The following is a 14,214-nucleotide window of genomic DNA, read 5'->3' as shown; positions in this document are numbered from 1 at the left end:
CGAAGGGCAAACCCTGAAAGCTCGTGAGTTTACCATCAAATAAATTGGTTGGACTTAAACCTGGTGTTGTCAGACTTCTTACTGTGTTTACCTCAGTCCAATGCCGGCATCTCCACAAGTGGTGTTCCTCAGGGATCAGTGCTGGGACCTTCGCTGTTTGTAATATATATAAATGATTTGGAGGAAAATGTAACTGTATTGATTAGTAAATTTGTGGATGACACAAAGGTTGGTGGATTTGCGGGTATAGCGATGAGGACCATCAGAGGATACAGCAGGATATAGATCAGTTGGAGGCTTGGGCACAGAGATGGCAGATGGAGTTAAATCCAAGCAAATGTGAGGTAATATATTTTGGAAGGCCTAATAAAGATAGGAAATATACAGTAAATGGCAGAACCCTTAAGAGTATTGATAGGCAGATAGATCTGGGTGTACAGGTACACAAGTCACTGAAAGTGGCAACGCAGGTGGAGAAGGTAGTCAAGAAGGCAAATGGCATGCTTGCCTTCATCGGCTGGGGTACTGAGTTGAAAAATTAGCAAGTCATGTTGCTGCTTTATAGAACCTTAGTTAGCTGCGCTTATAATGTTCAATTCTGGTTGCCACACTACCAGAAGGATGTGGAGGCTTTGGAGAGGGTACAGAAAAAGGTTACTAGGATGTTGCTTGGTATGGAGGGCATTAGCTATGAAGAGAGGTTGGAGGAACTTGGTTTGTTCTCACTGGAACGACGGAAGTTGAGGGGTGACCTTGATAGAAGACTACAAGACTATGAGAGGCATGGACAGAGTGGATAGTCAGAAGCTTTTTCCCAGGGTGGAAGAGTCAATTACTAGAGGGCACAGGTTTAAGGTGCAAGGGGCAAGGTTTAAAGGAGATGTATGAGGCAAGTGTTTTACACAGAGGATGGTGGATACCTGGAACTCACTGCCGGGGGAGGTAGTGGAAGCAGGTACGATAGTGACTTTTAAGGGGCATCTTGACAAATACATGAATAGGGTGGGAATAGAGGGGTATGGTCCCCAAAAGAGTAGGGGGTTTTAGTTCAGTCGGGCAGCATGGTCGGTGCAGGGTTGGAGGGACGAAGAGCCTGTTGCTGTGCTGTAATATTCTTCTTTTGTTTACACTATAATTTTCTCAATCAGCTGCATATTTATTTTTTAGCTTCTGATTAAGATTTTTCATGGAAAGCTGGTTAGCCTCATCATTGCTGTAAAGATAAAACAGACTAGCGCCGAAATTATATCTCACAACCACTGGCCTTAAATCCAAATTCAGCATGTTTTTGAGAATACAGTATTTTTGTTTCAGTCCATCTACTTCATGATATCAGCTTTAGCATAGTGTCAAAATGATGATATAAAATTGTTTTACTGCATTTAGAATGCTATAAAAAAAGGGTAGTGGGTGTTAGTGCAGCATCCATTGCATTGTGCCAGATCACTAATCAAGAATCACATTTAATCTTATTGCCTTGTTTTAATGAGAATGAGTGGACTATGTGGACATAGTTTACTCACATAATTAGAACCCTCTTAATGTATATTAGGTCTGTTTTATATCAGGAAACCAAAATGACATAAAAGTATAGCAATATGTTTAGTTATATTTGCTGGCTCCCCAAGTTAACAATGTAAATTCACATCAACTTTAGATGCCTGAAATGAGAAAAAGTATGTTTCCCAATGCTGCATACCTCCCATGACAAGTGCAAAATTTACCAAAAGCTGGTTTAAAGGTATCATCCCATGGTGTAGTGATGTTGGCTGTTATAGACTGTGCTGTAATTTTTAAAATTATACTACTACTTTATACGTCACATCTTTGGAACATGTTCATGTACGCAGTTGTTTGAGAATTCCAGTAATTTTGTGATCACCACCCACCTGAATCAGCACTGGGTTTACAGTTGGCCATTTCCTATTTCTGTTAAACGGAATAATGCCTAGGCTGCTTTCAAGGGACCAGTTGAATCCGGTGATCTCTCTGCCTAAATTGGGATTGAAGCATCAATGCAATATATTTTCATTCTGATCTGCCCAAAAGCTGCAAATTTCTCTGCCTTCCAGCCACTGCTGCTTATCTTTGTTTGTTCTTTGTGTTCTCCCCTTCAAGACTGAGCAATGACCCATTTAATTGAATCTTATGGTGATGATTTTAAGTTACATTGAAGCCATATAGCTTTTATTACTGGCTTTACAGCTTGTGTTTCAAATGGTTATATTCAATATTCCCAGTAGCCTCCTACTATAAAATAAACTTGTCAGTTGAGGTGCAACAAGATGATATATCAATGCATAATATTATAATGTGATATTATAAAAGTAATTCCAAAGACCATTTGACACAGTAGGATTGAAGACTCACTGAGTGTAACTTTTAACATACTGGTTAATGCACTTCTGTAAAAATTCTGTCCCTGTGAATTTAGCAAATCTTTAACCCATTTATATGACATTGTTAAAGTAGTGCACAAAGAGGTTTTGCACAAGGTGTAGAAACAGGCACCTGGGTGTATATGTACATAAATCATTGAAAATGGCAGGGAATGTCGGGAGAGTAGTTTAATAAAGCAAAAATATCTAAGGTTTTCTTAATAGAGATGTTGAGTGGAAGAGTAAGGAGATCATGTTGAACTTGGATAAGACACTAGTTTGGCCTCGTCTGGAGTACTGCACCTTGCTATATGAACCATACTTGGGGAAGTATATGAAGACATTAGATAGAGTACAGAAGAGATTCACTAGAGTAACTCCAAGAATAATGAGCTGTGGCTATGAGGATAGTTTTGAGAGATTGGGAATGTTTTCTTCAGAGAAAGAAAGGCTGAGAGGAGACTTGATAGAAATATTTAAGATTCTGAGGAACATGAGAAAGTATTCCCTTTCAAGAGCATCAAGAACTAGAGGGCACAGATTCAAATAATTGGCAAAAGGAATAAAAATGATGCGAGGAAAATAAATCTCACCCAGAAGGTGGATGGGAAACGAACTTCCTGGAAGGGTGGTGGGCAGGCTCGATCGAAGTCTTTAAAAGGAAACTGAATTGAAAAGAGAGAATGTGCAAGGTTACGGGAATAAGGCAGTGGAATGGGGCTAGGTGGAATGCTCTATCAGAGAGCTACTGCAGACTGGATGGGCTGAATGGCCTTTTTGCACCAAAAAGATTATGATCCTCTTAACCAGTGCACCAGAGAAAGTGGTAGGAGTGCCTTTTTGCTTCTAAGACCTTTATGCAAATACCTGTCAAAAAGACCAGTGAAATCAAAGTCGCTTTTTTGTGTTGAATATTAAAAAGCTTTCAGCTAAATCTGTAATCAAAGTCTCAATTTCCATTCTTAATGAAGACAAATCCTTAGTGCAAGACAACAGATTGTACTTACACTGGTGAAAAGCACACAGGCAGGAAAACACTTCCACCAGCATATAAGTTGCACACTAGTTTGACAGGTCACAAAAGCTAATGTACAATAATTGGCACAGTTCTCACAACTGTCCAAGTAATGTTGTTGGATATTGTTCGACCTTTCCCACTTGGCTCAGGAAAGCGAGAGCAGGATTGGGTTGTGGTTTTGTGGTTGAGTTGCAGTTTTTAGGTCAAATTAATTCCCCATGTTTTCAGCTAAGCCATAACTTGCAATAATCATAAAGTACATTCCAATTCACTTTATTTAAAAGTGATTTTTTTTTACATTGAAACACACAGATGCATCAAAAATAAGCTCTTCTTCATTTTTAAGCAAATCTGCTTTTAATGAACTTATAAATATTAGTGGTTATAACCCCCAACAAATGAGGATGACACCATTTTAAATGATAGTTATGTGGCACAATACCTAAACATAAAGTTGTTCTCTACCTCCATTCTCCTATAGGTGTTTTTCATACAGTTTCCTACCCTGGCATTATGTGTGTTTTACCCCTCATGCATCCTGTGCACTGCAGGTCCAGCGACGTGGGCAATGGCCACCTCAAAACCGGACATCATGATCATCCTCCTGAGCAAGCTGATGGAAGAAGGAGACATGTTTTATAAGGTGAGATGAACCACAGATTAATTGGCTTGAGGGCTAAACTGCAGCCGGCTGAGTCACTCCCTTTTCCTTTGAGGAAATCCAAGTTAAATCTAACTTTGAATATCTGCATAAAATGAATATTCCCCTTTATTCATGTTTATTTTATTTCTCTCTCTTTATTTTCCCTAAATTTTGTAAGCTTTTATTATGACATCATGCCCTCATTGCAGCATACTTCATCTAGGCTTGGGGGAGAGTTGGACTCTAAATTGTGTATCCTGCTTTCTTCTGAGGCAATGTACTTCTGGTTGTAGCTGCCAAATTTAAATGTCAAACCACTATTGGGATGGACCTCAGTGATATGTGATAAGTGCCTGCCACTACTTAGTTTCATGCAGTCAAAGAACAGCTCTAATTTGTGCATGTTTCCAGTTGTAATTTGCTAATTTCTCATTCACAATGTGAGGAGAGAAATGAAATGCCTTTTTAAAGTAAATAAATAGATCAATTAATGTTCAAAAGTGTCAGAATAAATCAATCAAATTATCCATTAGCCCTTCGTAGATAATGTTGCTTCATGGAGGCTGCCACTTCTGCAATAATTCCATGCATCCAGTAACCCACCGAGTCAATTTAATACAAGATCGATTTTGTTGCATTGGTACCTAGCTGCAACAAAATAGGAAGATAAGCGAATCACATTTTTACAAAATTTGATAAGAGTATTAAAATAACAATCTATCTACATTAGTACAAAAACATTATCCTTTCACACTGAGCTGCAATTTTTCGTCATGTAATCTCCTGAAATCACATGCTTCCAAAAACATTCCCATTACACTGGAGTTTGTATCAGCAATCAGAGATAGTTTCAGACAGCTGTTTATGGCAGAAATTCTATCATTCTTTACATCAGTGATACAAAATGAATTCACAATTTCAGCTAAGTATTTGTAAGAACTTTAAAAAGTGGAAAATAAAATGGGATAATGTTGCAGAGGACGCATTAAACTAATATTTGCAGAAGTAAAACATTCAGCCCAGTAGGTCATTATGGTGTTCCACATGAACTCCCTCTCAACCTCCTTCATCTAAGCCCATCAACACCTTTTGTTATCCTTTTCTTTGTCACTTTACTCAAGTTTATTAAGCCTCCCCGTAAATTCATCTATGCTGCTCATTTCATCCTCTGGCAGCAAATTCCACATTCTAATCTACCTCTGGGTAAAAAAGTTTCTCCTGAATTCCCTACTGGATTAATTAGTGATAATGTTATACTTGAAGAAACCAGTGGATATAGGGATAGGCCAGGAAAGTGGTGTGGAGGTAGAAATTACTGAATGGCTCATAGACTGCATGGTCCGCTCTTGCTCCTACATCGTATGTTTTTAATTTTGGCTCCTGGTTTTTATTTTCTCTGGTTCTATCCAATGATTTTATACACCTAAATACCTCAAATAAGTCACCCCTCAGTCTTTTTTTCTGGAGTAAAAAGCCTCAAACTTTCCTGATGAGTATAACCTTTCTGTTCTGGTATAATTTAAGTATATCATTTTTGCACTCTCTCCATTGTCTATCTATTTTTATAATAGAACTCTGACCATGGTTCTGTACATGTTTAACAAAACTCTGCTTTTCAATTCTATCCTACTAGAAATGAACCTCAGTGCTATTCTTGCTTTTTTATAACCTATTTAAAGAGTGGCCATCTCATAATGACCAGAATATAGAGAGGTCAATGGTTAGTGTATTTGGATTGCCTTTCTCTTAAACTTGCCAACCTCAGGAGTGTGATATTAAATTACGAAATGTGGAATTCAAACCACATCTGTCCTACACATCCTTACATGATAAAGGGGAGGGGAGTGGGGGGTGGTGGACGGTAGGGGAGGCAAGATGATGCTCCATGGGAATGCCTGAAGCCAATTTGTTCCTATCATTTTGGAATCAAATTTTAGATTTAATCTAAATAAATAAATATGGGGCTAGTCAGGTACCTCAGCCTATTAATAGAATGAAGTGCTCCACCACAGTGATAGTATAATGTGCACATACCTGTGATTCCCTGCATCAGGACCTCTGACCGTCCAAGAGCACTAAACAAAGGTTAGACTTATGGAGAAGTATGGGAAGTCAGGGGTGTCTACTCTTTGCTTACATTTAATGAAGACATATTGAAAGAAGAGGAACTACATAAATTGAATGAGAAGGTGGTGGGAATATATAATTTATATATCTTAAAATTGGGAGCACCAACCCCTACTGCAGAGGGGAGCAATGGACTGTACCCACTGTATCCCAGTTTGCTTTGTCACTGTGCGAGCTGCAAAACAAAGGGCACTGAGAATGAGTCTTAGAGTGCTGGTGCATTTTCCCTAACACCTAGTATCACTGCATCTTCTGTGAAATCAGCCATTTGTCTTGCAAAATGAGCCTGACACCTGGTGGCTCAGCATTCATTTCCTCACATGATAAAAAGGAAGATGTACGACATTGCTTTTCATAACCCGCGATAAGATAGACCATTGCCAAGAATTGTAACCATTGGTTATGATGCAGAGCCTGGATAACCTTCACAGGCTGTTCAATTTGAATAGCTTGCAAAGTGCAGTTATAATCCTTCTGAAAAACTAAAGTTGTGGCATTTAACCAAAGGTGGGGGCAAAGTACTTGCAGGGTGAAGATGTAGTGGGGATATCCTTATAATGATCATCTATTACATCTAAAATTTAGATACTGTTTGTCTTGAAGTGAAGTATGATGCAGAAAAGCATTTTATTTTATATAAGACTTTACTCTGAGGAATGAAGACTTGGGACAGGATTCTCCAATCATGTTCGCCCTGTCCTCAATGCCAGCAAGAATGGAGAATTCAGTGCTCAGCCAAAACTCTATTCACTGCAGCGGGACTAGGGAATCCCAGCCACAGGTGAGGTTGGAGGTTTCCAGCATTGATGCTTTTTTTCTCCTCCTTTCCCTTCCCCAATTTAGTTCCAGAGTTAATATGTCAGTAAACTGAATGTGACTAGCTCCCAGTAATCATTTTGATTAACTAACCTCTGTATCTGCTTGATTCCCCAACCTGTTCAAAGAATATCACTAGCTAGCTGGGAAGGGAGCAATATAGAGATGCATAGGTTAGGCTGGAGGGGTTAAAATCTGGGCTGCTTAAACAGACAACTGTCTTTCAAAGACTGTACAGCACTTTAATATGACTTTCAAAGCCAAACTCTACCTATGCCACTTCCTCCAGCCCACAGTCCCCTGAACTCTCTGCACACCTTCAATTCTGCCTCTTGCCCATCAACTTTGTATGTTGCTCCACCATTGAAAGTTGTACTTTCAACTGTCTTAGCCCTCAGCTCAGGAACTCCCTCCAAAAACCTCTCTGCCACTCTACTTTTCTTGCCTCCTTAAAAACCTCTTCCTTTCGCTCACTTGACCTAATATCTCCCTACTTGACTCAGTTCAGATTTTGTTTACTAATGCTTTTGTCAAGAGCCTTGGATTGTTTTGTGATTTTAAAGATGCAATATAATCACAAATTGTTGTTGACGTGAGACTGCTCATGATGTGTGGAACGTCTTTCCTTTATATTCTTAAACTGGATCTCTTGGGTGTCTGGACTACTTATTTGAATGATATCTTGTGGGGAGTGAGAGGAAAAATGTATTTTTCTGTTCTCAGCTGTTTAAAGCAACTCTTTAAAAATGGAGAGACAATAGATAACACTCAAACATTACAAAAGCTGCAAATGCTTTATAGCACATAAGCTTGAAAGATCAAATAAGTAACATAGGAATGGCATCTAACACATTAGAAGAAGTGAATAAACCAGTTCCAAAGTAGAAAATAACGTGAGATTTGAATGGGCGAAACAGGCAAGAACAGAAGAGTGAAGTTTCGAAAGTCGGACCAGGAAGCTACAGGATGTTGATAAGGCCAATTCTGTGCGTTTTTAGGTGGAATGTACAATTGAGGAAATTCAGCTTGGTTAGAGCAGTATTAGAAGCCAAAGATGGCACAAAAGTTAATATTCTAAATTTTGATGGCATCAGGCAGCAACTTTCAACAGTTAATTGGGGGAGTCAGTGGGAAGGCAAAGGGATATCTGATAAGTGGGAGGCTTTTAAAAGTGTGTTAGCCAGGGTTCAGGGTAAGCACATTCCTCTTTGAGTGAAGGTCGAGACTGGTAGAAGTAGAGAAGCCTGGATGATTTGGGATACTGAGGCCCTGGTCAAGAAGAAGAAGGAGGCACATGACATGCATTGGCAGCTGGGATCAAGAGAATCCCTTGAAGAGTATAGAGGGTGCAGGAGTAGAGTTAAGAGAGAAATCAGGAGGGCAAAAAGAGGACACAAGATTGTTTTGGCAAATAAGACAAAAGAGAATCCAAAGAACTTCTACAAATACATAAAGGGCAAAACAGTAACTAGGGAGAGAGTAGGACCTCTTAAGGATCAACAAAGTCATCTATGTACGGATCCACAAGAGATGGGTGAGATCCTAAATGAATATTTCTCATCAGTATTCACTTTTGAGAGAAGTATGGATGTTGGGGAACTTGAGGAAATAAATAGCGATGTCTTGAAGATTGTACGTAAAACAGAGAAGAAGGTACTGGAAGTCTTAAAGTGCGTCAAGGTAGATAAATCCCTGAGACCTGATTAAATGTATCCCAGGACACTGTTGGAGGCTAGGGAGGAAATTGTGGGTCCCCTAGCAGAAATATTTGAATCATTGATAGCTACAGGTGAGGTGCCTGAAGATTGGAGAGTGGCAAATGCTATGCCATTGTTTAAGAAAGACTGCAGGGAAAAGCATGAGAACTACACTGTGGTGAGCCTCACATCTGTAGTGGAAAAGTAGTTAGAAGATATTTTGAGAGACAGGATCTACAGGCATTTAGAGACACAAGGAGTGATTAGGGACAGTCAGCATGGCTTTGTGAGTGGAAAACTATGTCTCACAAATTTGATTGAGTTTTTTGAAGGGGTAACCAAGAAGGTAGATGAGGGCAATGCAGTTAATGTTGTCTATATGGACTTTAGCAAGGCCTTTGACAAGGTATATATATGTCTATATGGACTTTAGCAAGGCATTTGACAAGGTATCAATAGTAGGTTGTTGTCTCCGGTTAAATCTCACGGGATCCAGAGTGAGGTGGCCAAATGGATACAAAATTGCCAGATGACAGAAGCCAGAGGTTGGTTGTAGAGGGTTGTTTTTCAAACTGGAGGCCTGTGTCATTTATATTAATGGTTTGGATGAGAATTTAGTAGGCATGGTTAGTAAGTTTGCAGATGACACCAAGATTGGTGGCATAGTGGAGAGTGAAGAAGCTTATCTAGAATTGCAACGGGATCTTGATCAATTGGGCCAGTGGGCTGACGATGGCAGATGGAGTTTAATTTAGATAAATGCGAGGTGCTGCATTTTGGTAGATTGAACCAGGAGAGGATTTACTCAGTTAATGATAGAGCATTGGTGAGAGTTATAAAACAAAGTGATCTAGCGGTACAGGTTCATAGCTCCTTGAAAGTGGAGTCATAGGTGGGCAGAGTGGTGAAGAAGGCATTTGGCATGCTTGGTTTCATTGGTCAGAACATTGAATGCAGGAGTTGGGACATCTTATAAATATTGTACAAGACGTTGGTAAGGCCACACTTGGAATACTGTGTACAATTCTGGGTCACCCTATTATAGAAAGAATATTATTAAACTAGAAAGAGTACAGAAGGGATTTGCTGGGATGCTACCAGGACTTGATGGTTTGACTTCTCAGGAGAGGCTGGATAGACTGGGACTTTTTTCTCTGGAGCTTAGGAGGCTTGTGGTTATCTTATAGAGCCCTATGAAATAATGAGGGGCATAGATCAGCAAAATAGTCAATATCTTTTCCCAAAGGTAGGGGAATCTAAAACCAGAGGACATAAGTTTAAAGTCAGAGGGGAGAGATACAAAAGGGTCCAGAGGGGCATTTTTTTTTACCCAGAGGGTGGTGAGCATCTGAAAGAAACTGCCAGATGTAGTAGTAGAGGCGGGTACAATTTTGCATTTTAAAAATCGTTTAAACAGTTATATGGGTAAGATGTATTTGGGGGAAATGGGCCAAACAGGAGCAATTGGGACTAGCTTAAAAAAGGGGGCAGCATGGACAAGTTGGGCTGAAAGGCCTGCTTCCATGCTGTAAACCTCTATGACTCTATGGAAAGATTTGTGTGGAAATAGGAGACAAAACTAGAATACGCGCCACAGGGAAGTCAGCAATTCTTGGGGGTAGGATGGAGATTTTTGAAAAAGCAATCAGCAAGTCTGCATTTGGTGTCCCCAGTATAGAAGTATCAATGCATATTGTGCAGCATGTTAAAGAATTGCATATAAATTGATGTCTCACATCTAAGAATGTCAATCTTGAAAGCTGATTAATCTTCTGTTTGATTTGCTCCCCCCATTGCACATTAGTATTCTTGTTGTAATTAGATGGTTATTTTTCATGATAATTGGTTTCATTGTAAATGCACCACAGGTTACTGATCCTGAGCAGGATGTTAATAGTTTGTTAGAATTTGTGGGAATAAGCAGCACCATAATCACATAGTGTGAGATGAATCCTCCTGGGAACACAATGCACTCTACGATTGAAGTCCGAATCCAATTTATTATTTGGAATCATCACTACATCAAGCAATCCATTTTCAATGCAGCTATAACCTGTGGCTGTAGCGAGTTGTGATGTGGATGTGCCAGCGTTGGACTGGGGTAAACATAGTAAAAAGTCTGACAACACCAGGTTTTAGTCCAACCGATTTATTTGATAGTAAACTCTTGTTTGTGAGTTTACTATCAAATAAATCGGTTGGACTAAAACCTGGTGTTGTCAGACTTTTTACTGTAGCGAGTTGTCCAGCTTAACCTTACATGAATTAAGACCAAGTAATGGAAGTCAAAGTCCATTCTCTGATAACATCACATGATGAAAGGAGGACCAAAAGTAGAGAATAACTGAGGCATGGGACTGATTGCAGTTCCATGCTTCAGTTACTCTACTTGGCACAACATACATTGGTTATTTCTTGGTTTTAGCTTGTTTTGAGAAATCTTGAAATACCTCCTTAAGGGGTCCAAAGAGATCTGCCTCAGTTAATCTCAGAAGTATCTCTAGATAATCCCAAAAATGATCTTTCCACCACCCTCTGGTTAATCCTAAAATTTGACTCCAGTTACTCTCAAGATCTGACTCCAGTTAAGTCCAAAATCAAGTTCTATTTATTTGCTTTTAATTCTTACTTCCTCGTTACCAAACCTGCAATTTATTGAATTCAGCCTTTTATTTAAATTTACCCAGTCTGAAATAATGCTTGTTCCTTCTTTGTTCAGAAAGGAAAAGTAAAGGAAGCAGCGCAGCGATACCAATATGCATTGAAGAAATTCCCACGAGAAGGATTTGGAGAGGATTTGAAAACCTTTCGGGAGCTGAAGGTGTCCCTATTGCTGAACCTGTCACGATGTCGGAGGAAAATGAATGTATGTCCAATGGCCTCTTTGGTAAATAGAAAGCGTAGGGTGCTTCCCTAAAGCTAGTATCATCAGCATCCCAACACATTAGACTCCTTTTCACTGGGATGAAAGATTTCACCTAGTATTGTAACCACAATACGTGTATATAGGCATCATTGTCTCCATTCTGGGTGTACTAGTGTGTGTCCCTTTGCAGCATAAAGAATCAATAATGCCAGTGAAAATGTTAGTAATGAGGTAGATTTTACAAATTAAGATTGATGGCACACATTTCTGGACTTTAGACATAGAGGCCCACTTTTATCCTTTATCAGCCCCAATGCATGAGGTGTGCATTGATTGATCTCTACCTGACCTGACCCAGAATTACAAGTAGCTCTACACCAAGAGGACCAATCCTAAATTATTCCCCATATGTTATCAGTAACGTATGGTACCTTTCTATAAAGCAATAATTCTTTCAAAATAATTAACAATGCTAGTCAGTTTTTGCTATTTCTGTAAGAAAGCATCAATGGCAAGGCTTGGTTTTTACTCAACTGCCAGTGCTTAATTAAAGTGGAGCTGCATCTGTGCATGACAACCATGTACTAATGCAGCCACAATCCATATCAGGCAGTGAAAATCACAGGTGTGCAGCAATAAGCAAACACTGTTGGTTACAATAGAGAGTTTTTGTGCAGTTGCAGGTTTGGCTTCTATAATGTGCTCACAAGCAGTACTGTAACCTGAAGGGAAGGAGGTTATATTATTGCCAAAAGCTACCGTTAATATTTGCAATGTCATTATCTCAGGAATGAATTTATTCCAAAAGAGGTTTTTGCCTCATTGTTATCAGTTTCATGTAGAGGCTGAGCATCAGCAGGCAGGTAGTGTCTACGGCCTCTGACATCTCTTGCAAAAAGCAATTGCTTGCTGACGACATTCGCAGGCAATACTGAGGATGATTTTCTTCTACATGATTGCTCTGATGCAATTTATATTAATGGGCTTCATCCAAGGTTATAACAATTGTAACTGCATCCTTTGCTTGAATTATCATGTTGAATTTAAATTGACCTTATGGTCAGGATTTTGCATGAGAAATTGGATTAGTTTGTACAAGCCAGTTTAATTCAGTCAATAGGGATTGGGTGTAACTGGAAATTATGGACTTTCGCTATTGTTTGACCCAACAGCTCCTGTCACTGTCTAACTGATTGACAGCTTCAACAATAATGCACCAAATGTCACACTACTGCATCTTGAGTTGTTCAAATGAATTGGATGCAGAGTGATGTAGAATTAAATAGCATAGAGTTTGAGTCCTTTCATTCCAGTTTCAGCTATGATGATATTTTTTGACAGTTGAATCTATAAAAAGGAATGTTTTGCTGAGTAGAGTAGATTGAAACATATACACTAACAAAGGGGGTTGCCTGATGATAGTGGCACGCTCGAGTCAATGAGCACAGTTCAATACTTCTGAGATAATAACAATTAAATTTAAAATTTAATTTAATTTGAAAGAAATTCAATTTAAAAGAAAATCACATTTTGCATTTATTCCCCTCTTTTAAGGTTTCTCCTCTAGGGTGCATTATTTCACAATAGACTGGGCAGTTAGGTGACCTGTTATTTGTGATGTGCTTCCCTTTTCAAGAAGGAGGAGGAGGCAGCTGAGATCAAATGAATCCCTTGACGAATACAAGGGGTGCAGGAGTAGGGATAAGAGAGAAACCAGAAGGGCAAAAAGAGGACACAAGATTGTTTTGGCAGATAAGGCAAAAGAGAATCAAAGAGCTTTTACAAATACATAAAGGCCAAAAGAGTAACTAGGGAGAGAGTAGGGCCTCTTAAGGATCAATAAGCTCATCTATGTGCGGATCCACAAGAGATGGGTGAGATCCTAAATGAATGTTTCTCTTCAGTATTCACTGTTGAGAAAAACATGGATGTTAGGGAACTTGAGGAAATATATAGTGATGTCTCGAGGAGTGTACATATTACAGAGAAGGAGGTGCTAGAAGTCTTAAAGTGTATCAAGGTAAATAAATCCTCGAGACCTGATGAAGTGTATCCCAGGACATTGTGGGAGGCTAGGGAGGAAATTACGGGTCTCCGATTTGAATCATTGATAGTCACAGGTGAGGTGCCTGAAGATTGGAGGATGGCAAATGTTTAAGAAAGGCTGCTGGGAAAAGCCTGGGAACTACAGGCCAGTGAGCCTCACATCTGTAGTGGGTAAGTTGTTGGAAGGTATTTTGAGACACAGGATCTACAGGCATTTAGAGATGCAAGGACTGATTAGGGACAGTCAGCATGGCTTTGTGAGTGGAAAATATGTCTCTTAAATTTGATTGAGTCTTTTGAAGAGGTAACCAAAAAGGTAGATGAGAGCAACGCAGTTGATGTTGTTTATATGGACTTTAGCAAGGTCTTTGACAAGGTACCGTGTAGTAGGTTGGTGCATAAGGTTAAATCCCACAGGATCCAGGGTGAGGTAGCTAAATGGATACAAAATTGGCTTGATGATAGAAGGCAGAGGGTGGTTGTCGAGGGTTGTTTTTCAAACTGAAGACCTGTGACTAGTGGTGTGCCTCAGGGTTCGATGCTGGGTCCACTGTTATTTGTCATTTATATTAATGATTTGAATGAGAATATAGGAGGCGTAGTTAGTAAGTTTGCAGATGATA

At 39.4% G+C, this 14,214-nt stretch overlaps 1 protein-coding gene across 4 annotated transcripts in view; it reads left to right on the top strand.

The window, feature by feature from the left end:
* The window catches only part of LOC145359270 (protein TANC2-like), a 1,038,666-nt gene that overhangs the window by 992,556 nt on the left and 31,896 nt on the right, over nt 1–14,214 (top strand). For 3 of the 4 annotated variants that reach the window (XM_080213802.1, XM_080213801.1, XM_080213798.1), the window contains 2 exons: nt 3,948–4,039; nt 11,399–11,545. In XM_080213802.1, coding sequence (XP_080069928.1) covers nt 3,948–4,039; nt 11,399–11,545 — 239 coding nt within the window. Of the gene's footprint in view, nt 1–3,947; nt 4,040–11,398; nt 11,567–14,214 lie in introns of all 4 variants that reach the window. The other variant, XM_080213799.1, reaches the window with a different exon arrangement.

The sequence above is a fragment of the Carcharhinus amblyrhynchos genome, chromosome 27 (genome assembly GCF_965287045.1).
Source record: "Carcharhinus amblyrhynchos chromosome 27, sCarAmb.v2.hapA, whole genome shotgun sequence".
NCBI lineage: Eukaryota > Metazoa > Chordata > Chondrichthyes > Carcharhiniformes > Carcharhinidae > Carcharhinus > Carcharhinus amblyrhynchos.
The sequence above is the reverse complement of the archived record's forward strand: the minus strand, read 5'-3'. Positions and strand labels throughout refer to the sequence as shown.